The sequence below is a fragment of the Ranitomeya imitator genome, chromosome 2, assembly GCF_032444005.1.
Source record: "Ranitomeya imitator isolate aRanImi1 chromosome 2, aRanImi1.pri, whole genome shotgun sequence".
Taxonomy (NCBI): domain Eukaryota; kingdom Metazoa; phylum Chordata; class Amphibia; order Anura; family Dendrobatidae; genus Ranitomeya; species Ranitomeya imitator.
The window spans coordinates 181764890-181785466 of NC_091283.1; the positions used below are offsets into that span (position 1 = coordinate 181764890).

Here is a 20577-nt window from a genome sequence, read left to right on the forward strand (position 1 = left end):
GCACCTTGATTTCCGAATGACATGCAAAATTTGCTTTCATCAGAAAAAAGTACTTGGGACCACTTAGCAACAGTCCAGTGCTGCTTCTCTGTAGCCCAGGTCAGGCGCCTCTGCCGCTGTTTATGGTTCAAAAGTGGCTTTACCTGGGGAATGCGGCCCATTTCCTGCACACGCCTGTGCACGGTGGCTCTGGATGTTTCCACACCAGACTCAGTCCACTGCTTCCTCAGGTTCCCCAGGGTCTGGAATCGGTCCTTCTCCACAATCTTCCTCAGGGTCCGGTCTCCTCTTCTCGTTGTACAGCGTTTTCTGCCACATTGTTTCCTTCCAACAGACTTACCATTGAGGTGCCTTGATACAGCACTCTGGGAACAGCCTATTTGTTGAGAAATTTCTTTCTGGGCCTTACCCTCTTGCTTGAGGGTGTCAATGATGGCCTTCTTGACATCTGTCAGGTCGCTAGTCTTACCCATGATGGGGGTTTTGAGTAATGAACCAGGCAGGGAGTTTATAAAAGCCTCAGGTATCTTTTGCATGTGTTTAGAGTTAATTAGTTGATTCAGAAGATTAGGGTAATAGGTCGTTTAGAGAACCTTTTCTTGATATGCTAATTTATTGAGACAGGTTTTTTGGGTTATCAGGAGTTGTATGCCAAAATCATCAGTATTAAAACAATAAAAGACCTGACAAATTTCAGTTGGTGGATAATGAATCTATAATATATGAAAGTTTAATTGTAATCATTACATTATGGTAAATAATGAAATTTAACACTATATGCTAATTTTTTGAGAAGGACCTGTATATAGCTGCTGAAGAAGACCACGTTCTTTTGTTTGGGTGAAAAAATGTATTACATTGTCATCCATACAGTTTAATGTGATTAGTGTTACATTACTGTGGTATAAAAACTGCTGTAAAAAAAAAAAAAATTAACTTTTTCTGGATTCAATTGGTCATCCATAGAGTTTAATGTGGTTAGTGGAAAATTATGGTGGTTTAAAAAAATTTTTTGACCTGGTACAGTTGGACCACATTTTTTCGCTACAAAAATTTACTATTGGTCATCCATACAGTATAATCTGCTTTGTGTAAAATTACAGTGGTATAAAGTTTTTAAAAAAACACTTGGCCTGCTTAAGTTTACCAAATTTTTTGGTTCATTAATAAAATTTTGGAAAAAAGCAACAAAGATCAGCTCACTTTCTCTCTGTCCCAACGCGCGGATCATGCAGTAATAGGACGGTGAAGCAGAAGACCAGCGTGGGTGATATCCATAAAAAATAACTTTATATGCAGAGACACAAAAACGGGCGATTCATACCAGTGACAGTCACAGGCTTAAAGTGCATTTAAAATCATACACGTTTCAACGGTCAAGCCGCCTTAATCACCGTTTTTTTTTCTCAGCCGTAATCAATGTGCGAGTGAAATCGCAGCATGCTGCGATTGTACGCGTATGTCGCCCGGGTCTCGGCCCACTCGCAGCCATATAACTCTATGGGCGCGAGTGACGCAGTGCACAAATTAGTTTCTCTGCCTCCTCCGCAGCTGTGTCAGATTCTCTCTGTGCGAGAGGCTTGGAGCACAGAGCATGACACTCGGCTCCCGCTCGCAGCAGAGCAGGAGCCGAGGGTCATTAGCATCTCGCATCGGATGCCATATGCTAGTGTGACCCTGGCCGTAGGGACCTTGACACATATTCCGACTTTATGTACCACTGCCTTTCCTGTGACCCTTGTGTTATATTCATCTTGCCACCCAAAAAAAAAAAGTGTACTTGTTGTTCACCCTGCTAGACCCATGCTACAAGGAGAACCTTGTATGTCTCCTTAGAAATGTATTGGGGCCGCAAAAACACGGCAAGTGTAAAAGAAGCCTTAGAGAGGTATTCACACTAGACAAGTAGGAACCAGCAGATTTGAGACTGCCTTGTCGTTGGAAGCTGGGCATGCATGAATTGGCAAAATTATGTGCTAAGCGTCTACTTTTTTCCTAGTATCCAGAAGCAGTATTACTATTCATATTTCATACATTTAACATTGCCATGCTTTAGCACGATAACAGTGCAACTTTTTTTTGTTTATTGTCTTGTTTGTAAGCACTGCACTGTAGCTGGCCTGGGATTTAGAGGCAACAGCTGTCACCAGAAATCCTGACCAGCTTCAGCCCAATGCTTACAAGCTCAAAAGAAAAGAGCTTGTAAGTGCTGCACATGTTCTACTGCCCAGCAGCGGTGGTTGGTCTCCAAGGCAACAAGCTAAACAAACAAAAAGTGTTAATATCTCAAGAACTGACAATTTTAATAAGTAGCAAATTGCAAAATTGTTTGTACTTACAAGCGCTATCCGACATTGCCCATTTATGAAGATGGAAAATAACCATTTAAAGCCTGCAATAATTGGTAGAAGCATCGACGGCTCAGCACCTACCTCACCCAGTCCGCTAGAACAGACTTGGCTGCTTTCTCATGGTCAGGCGTGCCACCCTTCTTCAGCTTCCCCTGCCTTTTTGCCAGCATGGCCAAGAACTCCAACGCATCTCTGAAATCAGTCACCTTGTAGTGCTGCATGATCTGCAGGATGAGAGAAAAGCAATGACAATACAAAATCCACAGTAAAAGTAGAGAAGTCCTCCTCTGTCAAGATGTAAAATGGAAATTTGGGTGAGGACCAATTTGGTGGCCTGTACAGCTGCACATTACGTGCTCGCAATTATCGCTGTCTTTGACAAAGCTCAAGCCTTTGATCCTGCCAATAAAGCTTATTTAAATTGATCTGTTAAAGGATGCTTGGAATGATACCTAAATGGTAGGAACACTTCCTGGCAAGGTGCTGACGGAATGATGTCACCATGGCTGCCTGTGACATCACACAAATAGAACCCTAGATGCCGCCTGCTCTGCAGCCATTGCTGCTCCAGTCTTTGGTTAGATTGGAGATATTTCAGCTTTCCTTTTATAGTGACTTGGGATTTCTAGTTTGTAGATGAAGTGTTTGGATTTTTCTCATCTGAGGTCCAAGACACATTAGGCCCTCTTGCCAGGGAGGTGTTGGAGCCCACCAAAGCTCCACTAGCTGCAGCCTACCATCCACACTGTGATACCTCTACTGGCTATGGTGGAAATCTACAAGAAGAGACGGCTTTTACTTAGTGTGAAATCTCTTTCTCTGAGCCTTCATTGGGGGTATGCTGCTAAAACTAGGCAAAAAAAAGTTGGCTCCTCCTTAACAGGGTACACCTGGCACAAAGCTAATCAGTTAATAAAGAAGTAGGAGAAACAACACATAAAAGAGTAGACCAACAACTGCACATAAAGGGAGGGTGCTGTATTCCTCCCTAATGAAGGCTCCGAGAAAGATTTTACAGCAAGTACCCAAAATCTTCTATTCTCCACCGCTTCATTGGGGGACACAAGGAATCATGGGACTTCCAATAGAAATCCTAAGGTCAGGATAAAAAAAAAAAAAAATAGGAAACAACCATAAAAAACAAATTTCCTTCAGCTCTGAGACCAAACAACTGCCGCCGGTAGAACCCTCCTGCCAGGCTGGCATCAGCAGAAGCATAGTTATCAACTAGGAGAACGTGTGAACTGAAGACAAGGTAGCCACCTTGAAAACCTGCAGAGTGGAGATGTAATGATGCACAGCCTGGAAAGTCCTCACTGCCCGAGTGAAATGAGTCGTATCCCAGGAGGAGGGGATACGCTTCCAAAATTGCAGAACAGATCTAACAAGCATTATTAGCTTTAGACGCTGGAAGGCCCTTCTGGGCACCTTCAGGAACGATGAAAAAAAAAAAAAAAAAAAAAAAAAGAGCGCCTGAAGGGAGCTGTCCTGGAGAGGTAGCTGCAAACTGCTGTGAGATCCAACTTGTTAAGGGATTGTTCCAGAGGAAAAGATGAGGGGCTTGGGGTGGGCTAAGACAGAAGAAGGGACAGAAGAAGGGAAGAACAATTTCCTCATTAAGATGAAAAGTCAATACCACTTTGATAAGAAAGGAGGGAACAGGACGCCTTGTCTTGATGAAGAATGAGGAAGGGATAATGACAGGAAAGTGCTGACAGTCCAGAAACCAATCTAATGGACATGACAGCCACCAGAAGAGAAATCTTCCAGGAGAGAAAAAGCACAGATCTCCTGAAGAGTGTCCAAAACCAGACTGGTTGACGATAGGAAGGGACCCAAAGGGCCAAGCACTCTGCAAGGAAGGTCCTAATCTGAGAGTGGGAAGCCAAATTTTTCTAGGAAAAAACAGAAACCTGACCATCGAGAGAGATTTTGAGAGCAAGACTAGACTCAAGGTCCAAGTGCAAAAAAGCCAGAAAGGACAAGGAAGAAAAGGACATTTGGCAGTGCGATTGAATTCACACCAATTGAAAAAGGCCTTCCAGGTACAATGGTAGATAGAGGAAGAAGAATGTTTCCAATCTTTGATCATGGTTTGGATGACCCGATCAAAAAAAAACAACTGAGGCTCTCAAAACCGCGGCCTCAACAGCCATGCCGTTAAATTAAGAGACTGGGAATTTGGGTGGTACAGGAGGCCCTGGAAAAGCAGGTTTGGACTGTTGGGAGTTTCTAAGAGGCATATGCCAGCAGGTTGACTACCTTCGCGTACCAGTATCTTATGGGCTAGTCCAGACCTATGAAGAAAACAAACACGTCACACTTCTATCTTCTTGATCAGCCTGGGCAGTAGGGGAAACATAAGGGAGAGTATATCGAGACCAGGCGATTAGAGGGGCATTGGATCCGTGGTCAGACTCTAGAGCTGTGAGAGGTTCGGGAGAATGGGACTGAGCAGTGGAAAGTAGTTTGGAGGACCCAGAAGAGGGTGATCCAGAAGAACAAGAACTGTAGCAGTTATGCTTCTTGGATCTCTTGTGAGATCTACTGGAATGATGAGGAGTGGGAGGATGGTCTGACTCAGCCATGTGGATGATCAGAGCAGCCATGGCGGCAGGCAGGCTAGGAAGTCAGTCTATGATGGAGACCAAAGGGTGGGGTGAGCAATGTGTTCTTCTCCCAGGCAACGGGAAATCGTAGTGGGACAGCTGCAGATTGACCCAAGAAGAAGAAAAACCTGTGTTTACAAGAAGCACAGGCAAATGTATTATAAGCGTAGCAGGAGGAGGTGGGCGAGACCGATCACCCTTAAAGTTAGGTTTGATAGAGCACAGGAGGCCTGAGGAGGTGATATGCTGCTGAAGAGGAGAGTGTCGCGCCCACTGCAGGCAGAGCTTACCAGATCTGGATTAAGAGGGATCCCGAGGAAAGTTGCAACAAAACCAGGAGAAGGTATATTGTACGCACCCCTTGGAGAAGAATGGCAGTACGACAGAGAAGGAGGACCTGAGGCAAAGAGTGCACGATTAGCCCCGCGCAAATCTGATTGGCCTGTAAAGAAGCTTGCCATTAGGAGAAAGAAGGGGGCGGAGCTGAGAAAAAGTGATAAATATCTGCGCGCTGCTGCCTGTATTAAAGGACAGGGGGGCAAAGATAGGGCCTAAATTGCTGTGAACCCTGGATAGGGGGGGGGCTGAGCAGTGTGGAATGACAGAGGCCAGCCGGAAGGTCCTAAAGAAGGGTGCCGGAGCTCCCATTGCCAGCGGAACCAAAGGAGAAAGGGTGAAGTACCTACACTCCCTGAAGTCTGGCTTTACTTCAGAGACATAGTAGACAGCCATCGAAAACCTATGAAAATGGCTTCCTGGGATAGTGGACAATCTTCACTCCTGGCACTGTCTCGCTGTGACGGACGATCGGGCCGGAGTGAATAAAACGCAGAGACCGTCTTCCTTGTCACATAAACTCTCTTCATGCGTTATGGGATAGGGTCCTGCCATGCAGACCTGAGAGGGGACGGTGTGACAAATTCCACACTGCTCTCTCAGTCTCTTAGTGGGATAACAGGGTGACAAATTCCACTGATTCCCTCACATGATGAATCTGAAAAAAAGAAGAAACAACAAACCTAAAACGGTAGAGACAGGTGTAGGAACAGACCTAGACAGTGCCTCCTACTGACACTAAGCTAAAACTTATTATCTTCGTGCTAGTCGGTTGGTGTACCCTGTTGAGGAGGAACTTAATTGCCTAGTGGCAGCAGCAGTATACACCCATGGTCTTCTGTGTCCCACAATCAAGTGATAGAGAAAGACCTAGTAGAAAAGACAAACGGAACTCCGGGTACAGCCCAGTGACATCCTTCTGGATCTACACCCCAGTCTGGAGAAGGTACACAAGCACATGGCCCTGAAGGAAGCACACAAAAATGTAGAGGTGACCATCAGCAGCCTAAAAGTGACCTTCGAGAAATTTTTCCAAATGGCAGAAAACATCCGAGGAATCGACATCAGCTGTGATCTAGATAAAGAGCAATTAATCGCTGACTAGGAGGAACAGGACCAAAGTGTGATGGAGGTCCCAAAACCTTGGAGACCCTGACCTAACATGTTCTCCATGCAGAAGAAAGTGGGAACCACCAAGGAAGCAATAACCCAGGTGTTTACTAGATGCATCTACATCCCACCGATTATAGCGCCTACTAGTGGTGGGGATCAGTCTACCAATGTGAGAGCGGCGCAAACCAGCATTCGTCCATCACATTGTACTAAACTTCTATACTGGATATTCATAAATGTGGAATTCCCATCCCTGATGTCTGAGATGATTACCTGGTCTTTATTGCAGCGTCTCAGGATGGCCTCCACCGGTCCCACTGGGTCGATCAACTGCTCGATTTTCACACAATTACGCAAGATCATGGCAGCATCGGATGTAGATGTAGCCATCACGATCCCCGGGCAATCTAGAAGTTTGATGTGTTTGTCTAGGTGCACCTCCTGCAGACATCTGGAGATTTACAAAAATACTTTGAAACAGGAATTTTTGTGTGTACTCACCGTAAAATCCTTTTCTCCAAGCCAATCATTAGGGGACACAGGACCAGAAAACACAGAAAAGAATAACTCCTCCTCTGCAGTATACACCCTCTGCTGGCTTTAACCTGAACCAGTTCGGTGACAAAGCAGTAGGAGCTCATAACTAGTAAACAAGAGTACAATATGTCAAAACCAAAGAACAAAACACCAGCCAATCAGACTAAAGGTACCGTCACATTTAGCGATGCTGCAGCGATCCAGACAACGATCCCGATCGCTGCAGTGTCGCTGTTTGGTCGCTGGAGAGCTGTACACAGACAGCTCTCCAGCGACCAACGATGCCGGTCCCCTGATAACCAGGGTAAACATCGGGTTACTAAGCGCAGGGCCGCGCTTAGTAACCCGATGTTTACCCTGGTTACCAGCGTAAAAGTAAAAAAAATAAAAAAAAACACTACATACTTACCTTCCGGTGTCTGTCCCCCGGCATTCTGCTTCTCTGCATGGTGTAAGCACAGCGGCCGGAAAGCAGAGCGGTGACGTCACCGCTGTGCTCTGCTTTCCGGCTGGCCGGCGCTCACAGTGCAGAGAAGCACAGCAACAGGGACAGACAGCGGAAGGTAAGTATGTAGTGTTTTTTTTTTTTTACTTTTACGCTGGTAACCAGGGTAAACATCGGGTTACTAAGCGCGGCCCTGCACTTAGTAAACCGATGTTTACCCTGGTTACCAGTGAAGACATCGCTGAATCGGCGTCACACACGCCGATTCAGTGATGTCTGCAGGGAGTCCAGAGACGAAATAAAGTTCTGGACTTTCTGTAGCGACCAACGATGTCACAGCAGGATCCTGATCGCTGCTGCCTGTCAAACTGAAAGATATTGCTAGCCAGGACGCTGCAACGTCACGGATCGCTAGCGATATCGTTCAGTGTGAAGGTACCTTAACAGGGTGGGTGCTGTGTCCCCCAATGATTGGCTCAGAGAAAAGGATTTTTACGGTGAGTACACACAAAAATCCCTGTTTCTCCTTCGCCTCATTTGGGGACACAGGACCATGCGACGTCCTAAAGCAGTCCCTAGATGGGAAATAGCACGACAGCTGAAACCTCTTGTACCATCAGGCTACATTTGGTCTACAGATGAGATATTGCCGATTGCAGAATCCGTCTGCCAAGGGCCGCATCTGCAGAAGCCTGAGAATGAATGTTGTGGTGTTTCACAAATGTGTGCAAGCTGGACTTGCAGACTTGCTGAGCTGAAGCCTGGTGCCGGATGGCCCAGGAAGCCCCCACTGACCAAATGGAGTGTGCCTTAATCCCCACTGGGATGGACTTTCCTCTGATACAATAAGCTTCCTGGATCGCTGAGCGGATTCACCTGGCTATGGTAGCCTTAGAGGCAGGGAGACCCCTCATGTGCCCTTCTAGAAGCACGATAAGGGCATTCGACCTGCGGAAAGGTGCCGTTCGGGAAACATATTTCCTAAGCGCTCTTACCAAATCCAATGTATGAAGGGCCTTCTCAACACAATGAACCGGCACAGGGCAGAACGATGTCCTCATTCAGATGGAAAGAAGAGACAACCTTGGGTAGGAAGGATGGAGATGTCCTCAAGACCACCTTGTCCTGATGGAAGACCAGGAACGGGGGGCCTTCAAGACAAGGCCGCTAAGTCTGAGACTCGTCTGACTGACGATACTGCCACCAGAAAGGCTACCTTCCAAAAAAGAAGAGTCAATGCCACGTCTTGTAGTGGCTCGAAGGGAGCCTCTTGCAGAACCCCTAGGACCAGATTAAGGTCCCAAGGCTCCAAAGGCATTTTGTAGGGAGGGACCACATGGGAAACTCCTTGCATGAAGGTCTTGATTTGCAATCTCGTAGCTATCTTGCATTGGAACAGGATGGATAAGGTGGAAATTTGACCCTTGAGGGAAGCAAGCGCAAGGCCTGAGTCTAACCCCGCCTGGAGAAACTCTTGAATGGAAGGGATTGAGAACACGAGTGGGGAACGTCCGCGGGCTCTGCACCAGGAGAAAAAGGTCTTCCAGGTGTGATGGTAAATGCATAATGATGATGGTTTCCACGCACTGATCATGGTGGAGACCACCTACTGGGCTAAACCGGCCTGGGTTAGAATCCAGGATTCAATGGCCAAGCCGTTAAACTCAGGGCCCTCGAGTTCTGGTGGTAAATCGGGCCCTGAGAGAGCAGGTCTGGGCGGTCTGGGAGCCGCCAGGGAACATGGGCAACGAGTTCCACGTACCACGATCGGTGTGGCCAGTCTGGGGCGACGAGAATCTCCGGGACTCCTTCCGCTCTGATCTTTCTGATGACTCTCGGAAGTAGCGGAAGGGGCGGAAACACGTAAGGAAGACGAAACTGATGCCGAGGGAAGACCAAAGCATCCGACTCGTTGGCTAATGGGTTGCGGGACCGAGCTATGAACGCCAGAACCTTGGTATTTAGCCTGGAGGCCATGAGATAGACATCTGGTGTCTCTCAGCGATGGCAAATCTGCTGACAGACCTCTGGATGAAGGGACCACTCTCCCGAAGCGAGACCCTGACGGCTGAGAAAATCTGCCGCCCAATTCTCTACTCCCGGAATATGAACAGCTGAAATGACTGAGCGGTTTCTTTCTGCCCATCGGAGAATGTGGGCTACTTCGAGCATCGCCCTTCTGCTCCAGGTTCCCCCCTGGTGGTTGATGTGCGCTACAGCCGTGGCGTTGTCAGACTGTACCCGAATGGGCCGACCTGCCAGAAGGTGATGGAATCGCAGAAGGACTAACCTGATTGCTCGAATCTCTAGAATGATGATTGGGAGATGTGATTCTGGGGTGGACCAGTGTCCCTGAGCCGTGTGGTGGCGGAAGACCGTCCCCCATCTGAGAAGACTGGTGTTGGTGGTACCCACAAGCCACTGTACCAGGGGAAAGGATATCCCCTGATCCAGAGAGGACTTCCGCATCCACCACTTGATTGTCTGACCTGCTGGGACAGTCGGAAGCGACGGTCCAAAGAAAAGGGGTTTCTGTCTCAGGCTGTCAGTAGCGCCTGTTGAAGAACTGTCCTCCCACCACCTCTCCTCCTGCTCCCTCTTTGATCGGTTACAATCAGGCTTCCGTTCCCATCACTCAACTGAAACTGCCCTAACTAAAGTCACCAATGACCTACTAACTGCCAGGAGCAAGCGACACTACTCTGTCCTCCTTATCCTGGACCTGTCTTCTGCCTTTGACACTGTGGACCACTCCCTTTTGCTACAAATTCTCTCATCTCTTGGCATCACAGACTTGGCCCTTTCCTGGATCTCGTCATATCTGACAGACCGAACATTCAGTGTCTCACTCCCCCACACCACCTCCTCACTTCGCCCCTTGTCAATCGGTGTTCCTCAAGGCTCTGTTCTAGGACCCCTACTCTTCTCCATCTACACTTTCGGCCTGGGACAGCTCATAGAATCCCACGGTATGCAGTACCATCTCTACGCTGATGACACGCAGATCTACCTATCCGGACCTGACCTCACCTCCTTACTTACCAAAATCCCGCACTGTCTATCTGCTATTTCAGCCTTCTTTTCTGCTCGCTTTCTACAACTGAACATGGACAAAACAGAATTCATCATCTTTCCCCCATCTCACTCTACCCCTCCACCAGACCTATCCATCAATGTCAATGGCTGCTCACTTTCCCCAGTCCCACACGCCGATCCTCGACTCTGACCTTTCTTTCAAGCCACATATCCAAGCCCTTGCCTCCTCCTGCCGTCTCAAACTCAAAAATATTTCCCGGATCCATGCTTTCCTTGACCGCAACACCGCAAAAACGCTAGTGCATGCCCTTATCTCCCGCCTCCACTACTGCAACCTCCTACTCTCTGGACTCCCCTCTAGCACTCTGGCACCACTCCAATCCATCCTACACTCTGCTGCCCGACTAATCTACCTGTCTCCCCGCTATTCCCCAGCCTCACCCCTATGTCAAGCCCTTCACTGGCTTCCTATCGCCCAGAGACTCCAGTTCAAAACCCTCACAATGACATGCAAAGCCATCCACAACCTGTCTCCTCCATACATCTGTGACATGGTCTCCCGGTACCTACCTACACGCAACCTCCGATCATCTCAAGACCTCCTTCTCTACTCCCCTCTCATCTCTTCTTCCCACAACCGCATCCAAAGGTACCGTCACACTAAACGATATCGCTAGCGATCCGTGACGTTGCAGCGTCCTGGCTAGCGATATCGTTCAGTTTGACACACAGCAGCGATCAGAATCCTGCTGTGATGTCGTTGGTCGCTGCAGAAAGTCCAGCACTTTATTTCGTCGCTGGACTTCCTGCTGACATCGTTGAATCGGCGTGTGTGACGCCGATTCAGCGATGTCTTCGCTGGTAACCAGGGTAAACATCGGGTTACTAAGCGCAGGGCCGCGCTTAGTAACCCGATGTTTACCCTGGTTACCAGCGTAAAAGTAAAAAAAAAAAAAAAAAAACACTACATACTTACCTTCCGCTGTCTGTCCCTCGGCGCTCTGCTTCTCTGCCCTGTGTAAGCACAGCGGCCGGAAAGCAGAGCGGTGACGTCACCGCTGTGCTTTCCGGCCGCTGTGCTTACACAGGGCAGAGAAGCAGAGCGCCGAGGGACAGACAGCGGAAGGTAAGTATGTAGTGTTTTTTTTTTACTTTTACGCTGGTAACCAGGGTAAACATCGGGTTACTAAGCGCGGCCCTGCGCTTAGCAACCCGATGTTTACCCTGGTTACCGGCATAGTTGGTCGCTGGAGAGCTGTCTGTGTGACAGCTCTCCAGCGACCAAACAGCGTCGCTGCAACGATCCGGATCGTTGTCGGTATCGCTGCAGCGTCGCTTAGTGTGACGGTACCTCAAAACTTCTCCCGTGCTTGCCCAATACTCTGGAACTCTCTACCCCAACACATCAGAATCTCGCCTACCATAGAAACCTTCAAAAAGGACCTGAAGACCCACCTCTTCCGACAAGCCTACAGCCTGCAGTGATCCTGAAGTTACTGAACCGCCGCGCAACCTGCCCTACCCTCTCCTAGTGTTTCATCACCCATCCCCTGCAGACTGTGAGCCCTCGCGGGCAGGGTCCTCCCTCCTTATGTACCCGTGTGCCTGTTATATGCTCATGTTTAATGTATTTGTCTATATTTGCCTCGTATTCACATGTAAAGCGCCATGGAATAAATGGCGCTATAAAAATGTATAATAATAATAAATAAGAGGGCGGAGGTGCAGTTGGGCAAATGGAACAGTCTCCATCGCTGCCACCATCTTGCCCAGTACTTGCATGCCGACCGTAAGGAGTGAGGACGGGCAAGAGAAAGGCTCCGGACTCCCTGCGTCAATGCTGAGACCTTTTCCGGAGGGTTTGGACACACCTTCTCATTTAAAGATTTTTCTGTATTTTCATGACTATGAAAATTGTACATTCACACTGAAGGCATCAAAACTATGAATTAACATGTGGAATTATATACTTAACAAAAAAGTGTGAAACAACCGAAATGATGCCATATTCTAGGTTCTTCAAAGTAGCCACCTTTTGCTTTAATGACTGCTTTGCACACTCTTGGGATTCTCTTGATGAGCTTTAAGAGGTAGTCACCGGGAATGGTTTTCACTTCACAGGTGTGCCCTGTCAGGTTTAATAAGTGGGATTTCTTGCCTTATAAATGGGGTTGGGACCATCAGTTGTGTAGTGCAGAAGTCTGGTGGATACACAGCTGATAGTCCTACTGAATAGACTGTTAGAATGTGTATTATGGCAAGAAAAAAGCAGCTAAGTAAAGAAAAACGAGTGGCCATCATTACTTTAAGAAATGAAGGTCAGTCAGTCCAAAAAATTGGGAAAGCTTTGAAAGTGTTCCTAAGTGCAGTTGCAAAAACCATCAAGCGCTACAAAGAAACTGGTTCACATGAGGACCGCCCCAGGAAAGGAAGACCAAGAGTCACCTCTGCTTCTGAGGATAAGTTTATCCGAGTCACCAGCTTCAGTAATCGCAGGTTAACAGAAGCTCAGATTAAAGACCAGGTCAATGCCACACAGTTCTAGCAGCAGACACATCTCTAAAACAACTGTTAAGAGGAGACTTTGTGCAGCAGGCCTTCATGGTAAAATAGCTGATAGTAAACCACTGCTAAGGATCGGCAACAAGCAGAAGAGACTTGTTTGGGCTAAAGAACACAAGGAATGGACATTAGACCAGAGTGCTTTGGTCTGATGAGTCCAAATTTGAGATCTTTGGTTCCAACCACCGTGTCTTTGTGCGACGCAGAAAAGGTGAACCGATGGACTCTACATGCTTGGTTCCCACCATGAAGCATGGAGGAGGAGGTATGATGGTGACACGGTTGGGGATTTATTGATTTATTAAAAATTGAAGGCATGGGGCGTGTCCTAGCTGGCCATGTGAGTGGAAGCAGGGAAGAGTGCTCCCGCTGCCAGAAGGACAAAAATCCTGCTTTAACCCCGATTTTCGGGTAAACTCACCTAAATCCGGCTGGCTGAAGGTCCGGAGAGTGCAGCGGTGCGGAGCAGCAGGTCCGGAGTCGGCAGCGATGACCAGGAGGCGGCAGAAAGACGCTGGCACCAGCGATGCAGGAGCCAGCCAAGATGGCTCCGATGCTAGGAAGGACGCCGAGAAGGAGAACGCCGCATGTCAGCGGCGCATGGAGGTGGCCGCAAAGCTGCAGCAGTATGCCAGAGTGGAGGCTGCTGAGGAGGCAGAACCAGGATCTGGAGCTGGAGCTGACCAGGAGGAGGAGGAAGCAAGCATGGCTGAGCAGCATGAGGTACAGAGGGGGAAGGAGAGAGGCAGCATGGCTGGGGCTAGTGGGGGACCTGAAGCCATATCACAGGGAGAGGAGCCAACTCTTAGAGATGTTATCACACTGATCTCTTCATGTCAGCAATCCCTGAACTCCTTGGCTCAGCAGATGCAGGAAGTTAAAGGGGACACGGCACAGATTAATGCGGCTCTGCAGAAAATGGACAAACGTATAGGACTGGTGGAGGAGAGGGTGAGCACGGCAGAAGATCACATAGTGAAATTACAAAAAGCTGAAAAGAAGTTCGTCCAAGCAATAGCCGAGCTCGCTGCCAAAAATGAGGATCTGGAAAATAGATCCAGAAGAAATAATATACGTATAGTGGGGCTGCCTGAAAAGACTGAGGGGAGAAATCCAACTGAGTTTGTGGAGAACTGGCTGTTGGAGAAGATTGGGAACACAGTGTTGACAAAAGTTTTTGCTGTTGAACGTGCTCATAGGGTCCCGCCGCAGCCCCCTGCCCCAGGAGCGAATCCCCGTACCATGCTTGCTAAAATACTGAACTACAGGGACAGAGACATTATCCTCAGAAAGGCTAGAGAGATGGAGGATCTGACGGCTGGAGGTCAAAAAATCGCCATTTATCCGGATTATTCCGCTGCGGTTCAGAAACAGCGGATGAAGTTTACTGGAGTCAAGCGGCGACTGAGGGAGCTGGGAGTGCAGTACTCAGTGATGTTTCCCGCCAAGCTGAGACTGGTGGCTTTTAATAAGACCCACTTTTTCTTGACACCAGAGGACGCTACCCAGTGGCTTGATACTCATGAGAAAAAACTTAAGGGAATGGGCGACTGACATTTCGGCGAGATCCAGTTGGGATTTGTTTTCTCTGTCGATAGAGGAGAGTTCTGCGCTTGTTAGCAATGGTTAAAGAGTTGAGCAACTGTTGGGGGTTTTGCTGGGCCATATTGAAGGAATGGCCGGAGGGGACAGTACCAACTACTAAGTACGGGGGAGGAGGGTTATGCTGGGTACTGTGAACTGGTTTGGTACTTTTTCTATATGTTAATATAAGTTGAAATGTTAAGATACAATAAAGTGAAAGTTGGGGGGGAAATTGTGATTGCCATGGCAGCGGGACGCGAATGGAGAGGGTTAAGTAAGGGAGAGTGTTCGCAGTGGGCAGTGGAGCCCCACTCTTGCTGAGAGGAAGAATGCGTTACAATGGGGGGGTTAGGGGGGTAAGTTGGGAGGGGGCAGGGGGGGTGGGAGGGTTGGGGCAGCTCATACTTGGGAAATTGGATACTTTAAGAAATGATGAGCCACATGATGGGAGATTGTATTAAAATATTGAGTTGGAATGTGAGAGGTCTGGCGGATAAAACACGGCGAGCGGCAAGTCTGCAGTATGTCCGAGAACAGAAGATCTCAATGATATGTCTGCTGGAGACACATTTAGTGCGGGAGAGGGTGAATGTATTGAATAGGCGCTGGATACAGAGGGCGTATCATTCTACTTTCTCGACGTACTCTAGGGGTGTGTCTGTGTTAATACCTGCGGGGGTGCAGTATGAGGAGGTAATGGTAAAAGAGGATGTGGATGGTCAGTATGTGGTGGTGAAATGTAAAATAAATGGAGTGTTGATGTGTATAGCGGCAATGTATATTCCGCCCCCATACTCAAGTAAGAAGATAAGAGAGGTGCTGGAGAGGGTAGAGCGTTGGGGACCATTACCATCTCTAATTATTGGCGATCTTAATAATATCTGTGATGACTTTTGGGATAAAAACAAAAATCCCCAGAATAGAACAGGGGGACATATCACTACGTTTGGGACCTATGTCCGGGAAGTAGGTATGATTGATTTATGGAGAGTTAGACATATTCGGGAAAGGACGTACTCATGCTACTCGCCAGCTCATGGTACTTTGTCTAGGATTGACTTGGCGCTGGGTAACTGTTTACTGGACACGATGGTAAGGGACGTGAGATATTTACCTAGGGCTCTTTCAGACCATAGTCCAGTTGAGGTGGAATTTCGGCCGGTGGGGACACGGATCGGGAGCAGGAAGGAGTGGAAGATTCACCCTAATTGGCTACACAGTATGGACTTGGAAAAGATAAAGAAGGAGTTGGTGGAATTTTTTGAGATCAACGAGGGAAGTGTAGATGTTCTTACTGTGTGGGAAGCCATGAAGGCGTACTTGAGGGGACTGCTGTTCAGGGATATTAGCAGGTGTAAGAGGAAATCAAGAGAGACAGAGAGGTTGGCGGTTGATGGGCTGAGGATAGCCGAGGATGAGATGGTAATAGCGGGTACTCCGGAAGCTGGGAGGAGGCTAAAGGCAGCTCAGAGTCAGTTGGAGGAGGTATTGCTCGGTAAGGCTGAAAGGAAGAGGGAATTCATGAATCTGGCTTTTTACCAGGAGGGCGAATCTGTGGGTCATTTGCTATCGATGGTGGCTTCTGCCCAGAGAGACACTTCCTTTGTTCATTCTTTGGTATCGGGGAGCGGTGTGGCTGTCTCTGAGACTTCAGAGATTTTGGACATTTTTGCGGATTTTTATGCGGACCTATATTCCTCTCAGGTAGATGGGTCGGTGGAGGACACGGTGGTGTTCCTTGAGGAATTGGAGCTCCCAAGGCTGAGTGACATAGATAGAGAAGATTTGGAAGCTCCCATCACGGAGGAGGAGTTGGGTCGGGCACTGCAGTCTATGGCTAATGGGAAGGCACCTGGCGTAGATGGATTTCCTGCTGAAATTTATAAAAACTTTGGGGAAGTGCTGATCCCTAAATTAAGGGTACTTTTGGAGGAGGCTAGGAGTGGCGGTCGTCTACCGGCATCTATGCGGGAGGCCATAATAGTGGTGATTCCTAAGGAGGGGAAGGACCCGACACAGCCGGATTCATATCGGCCAATCTCCTTGCTTACTACAGACGTTAAACTCCTGGCTAAGGTGTTGGCGATGAGGTTGACAAGTGTTATTTCCGGCCTGGTGCATTCAGACCAGTCCGGCTTTATGCCTGATAGGTCCACTGCGATCAACTTACGAAGGCTGTATATGAATTTGCAACTCAGATCCGACAACTGTGGCCAGAGTGTTATTGCATCTTTAGACGCCCATAAGGCATTCGGTAGTGTGGAGTGGGGGTATCTCTGACAGGTGCTCCGGAGTATGGGGTTTGGACCGCAGTTCATATCCTGGATTCGACTGATGTACTCGATGCCGATGGCTAGGGTTAGGGTAAATGGGGAGTTATCACGGACCATACAATTGGCTAGAGGGACGAGACAGGGGTGTCCGCTCTCTCCTCTTTTGTTTGCTCTGGCTGTGGAACCACTGGCCGCTACGCTTCGACGGTCTGATGAGGTGACTGGGTTTAAATATGGGATGATTGAAGAAAGGGTGGCGTTGTATGCGGATGACATTCTGCTATTTCTGGCTGACCCGGGTACGTCCTTGGAGGGAGCCATTGGGATTATTGAGCGTTTCGGATCGGTGTCGGGACTTAGGATAAACTGGAGTAAGTCTGTCTTGTTTAAGGTGGATGATGATGGTGGGGAGCCACTGGAGGATGGGCGACTAGCCAATTTAAGTACCTTGGAATATGGGTATCTATGCCTGTTACTGACTATATACATAGAAATCTGACTCCAATCTTAGGTGTTCTTAAAGCGAAAGCGGATGCTTGGCTTAAACTGCATTTATCTGTGGTAGGTAGGGTGAATCTTATTAAAATGATTTTGATGCCAAAAATACTGTATATTCTTCATAATGCGCCAGTTTGGATACCACGCGGGAGATTTAGACAGATTAACTCTCTGTTCAGGAATTTGATATGGGGGAGACAGCATCCGCGTATCAAACTGGAGACACTTCAGCGACCCAAGGAAGATGGGGGATTGGCATTGCCTAACCCTGAAATATATTTTCTTGCAGCCCAGAGTCAGCATCTAACAGGCTGGGCGCATGAAGGGTCATCTGGGGCGGTACAGCGGCTGATGGAAGTAGTGACAAAAAGAAGGCCAGTAGTACAATGTTTGGAGGATGGATCCCTGGGGGCTCTGGGGAAATTATACCCGACTGTGTTGTTGATACGCAGGCTGTGGGGTAGGCTGAGACATATACGGGGGGTCACGGATTTGACTAGATTCTCACCGCTATGGCATAACAGCAACTTACAGGAGTTTGAGGCACTGGGGGTACTGACAGAATGGCAAGTCAAAGGGATTCAATACGTGTATCAAATAATTGAGCAAGGTGAATTGAAATCATTTTCCCAATTACAGGCGGAATTTGGTCTTGGGACTGTGGGGGAATTTCAGTATTTGCGGATGAGGCATGCTTTTGGAGCTCAGAGTAGAAACGGAGGTATTGGAATTCAGAGGGATATAGTACTGGAGTATGTGTGTAATGAAGGGACTACTGGGGGAGTCATATCTACTTTGTATAAAGATCTGTTGCACACTTTCCTATTGGGGTTTCCAATAATGGCGAGAGCTAAGTGGGAGAGGGATCTGGGTCCAATGGAGAATGAGACTTGGGAGTCGGTGCTAGAATGGGTCCCACGATTGTCACTGAGCGAACCGTATAGACTGTCACAGCTCTATGTGATACACAGGGTTTATAAGTCACCGATGGTGCTACAGTGGGGCAAAAAAGTATTTAGTCAGTCAGCAATAGTGCAAGTTTCACCACTTAAAAAGATGAGAGGCGTCTGTAATTTACATCATAGGTAGACCTCAACTATGGGAGACAAACTGAGAAAAAAAAAATCCAGAAAATCACATTGTCTGTTTTTTTTAACATTTTATTTGTATATTATGGTGGAAAATAAGTATTTGGTCAGAAACAAACAATCAAGATTTCTGGCTCTCACAGACCTGTAACTTCTTCTTTAAGAGTCTCCTCTTTCCTCCACTCATTACCTGTAGTAATGACACCTGTTTAAACTTGTTATCAGTATAAAAAGACACCTGTGCACACCCTCAAACAGTCTGACTCCAAACTCCACTATGGTGAAGACCAAAGAGCTGTCAAAGGACACCAGAAACAAAATTGTAGCCCTGCACCAGGCTGGGAAGACTGAATCTGCAATAGCCAACCAGCTTGGAGTGAAGAAATCAACAGTGGGAGCAATAATTAGAAAATGGAAGACATACAAGACCACTGATAATCTCCCTCGATCTGGGGCTCCACGCAAAATCCCACCCTGTGAGGTCAGAATGATCAGAAGAACGGTGAGCAAAAATCCCAGAACCACGCGGGGGGACCTAGTGAATGAACTGCAGAGAGCTGGGACCAATGTAACAAGGCCTACCATAAGTAACACACTACGCCACCATGGACTCAGATCCTGCAGTGCCAGACGTGCCCCACTGCTTAAGCCAGTACATGTCTGGGCCTGTCTGAAGTTTGCTAGAGAGCATTTGGATGATCCAGAGGAGTTTTGGGAGAATGTTCTATGGTCTGATGAAACCAAACTGGAACTGTTTGGTAGAAACACAACTTGTCGTGTTTGGAGGAAAAAGAATACTGAGTTGCATCCATCAAACACCATACCTACTGTAAAGCATGGTAGTGGAAACATCATGCTTTGGGGCTGTTTCTCTGCAAAGGGGCCAGGACGACTGATCCGGGTACATGAAAGAATGAATGGGGCCATGTATCGTGAGATTTTGAGTGCAAACCTCCTTCCATCAGCAAGGGCATTGAAGATGAAACGTGGCTGGGTCTTTCAACATGACAATGATCCAAAGCACACCGCCAGGGCAACGAAGGAGTGGCTTCGTAAGAAGCATTTCAAGGTCCTGGAGTGGCCTAGCCAGTCTCCAGATCTCAACCCTATAGAAAACCTTTGGAGGGAGTTGAAAGTCCGTGTTGCCAAGCGAAAAGCCAAAAACATCACTGCTCTAGAGGAGATCTGCATGGAGGAATGGGCCAACATACCAACAACAGTGTGTGGCAACCTTGTGAAGACTTACAGAAAACGTGTGACCTCTGTCATTGCCAACAAAGGATATATTACAAAGTATTGAGATGAAATTTTGTTTCTGACCAAATACTTATTTTCCACCATAATATGCAAATAAAATGTTAAAAAAACAGACAATGTGATTTTCTGGATTTTTTTTTCTCAGTTTGTCTCCCATAGTTGAGGTCTACCTATGATGTAAATTACAGACGCCTCTCATCTTTTTAAGTGGCGGAACTTGCACTATTGCTGACTGACTAAATACTTTTTTGCCCCACTGTATATAAGGCTGGTTTGCATGATGATTCTGAATGCCCGAGGTGTAAAACTGCAGATGCTGATATACTCCATATGATGTGGACGTGTCCAAGACTGGCTGCTTTTTGGGTGGTAGTTTTGAGTCGTATGGAAGGTGCGTATGGATGTAAGGTGCCAAGGGACCCGGTGGTGTGCTTGTTGGGATGTGTGGATGAGATTGGAGTGGATAACAACCTAAAGATAGCTATTGCCAGATTGTTATACATGGCTAGGAAGGTAATAGCTCGAAATTGGATTAGGGAAGAACCGCCGTCAAGAGGAGAGTTCCTCCAGTATGTGAAGCAGGGCCTGACACTAGAAAAGGGGTTTTATAAAAAAAAGAGGGAAAATCGAAATGTTCAATAAAATGTGGTCTCCGTGGATTGCTATGGGATAGGGGTATTATAGAGGGAGAGTTAATTAAGGTTCCTAATTAATGGTAATGTTAAATGTGGCTTATATTATTGGCCGAGGGATTAGATAGTATATTGGTCTAATGATGGAAGTGCTAACCAAGGTGAGCTGCTTTGTTGGGTGGGGTTGGGGGGTGGTGGGATTGAAGGGGAATGTTTGAAGGGGGAGAAAAAAGCTTTGTATTGAAAATTAGAATGT

At 47.5% G+C, this 20577-nt stretch overlaps 1 protein-coding gene across 2 annotated transcripts in view; it reads right to left on the reverse strand.

The window, feature by feature from the left end:
* GNL3L (G protein nucleolar 3 like) overlaps positions 1-20577 on the reverse strand; it is a 93829-nt gene that overhangs the window by 22587 nt on the left and 50665 nt on the right. For both annotated transcript variants that reach the window (XM_069748198.1, XM_069748197.1), the window contains exons 10-11: positions 6683-6860; positions 2433-2575 (exon numbers count right to left, since the gene is read on the reverse strand). In XM_069748198.1, the coding sequence (XP_069604299.1) occupies positions 2433-2575; positions 6683-6860 (321 nt within the window). The remainder of the gene's footprint in view (positions 1-2432; positions 2576-6682; positions 6861-20577) is intronic.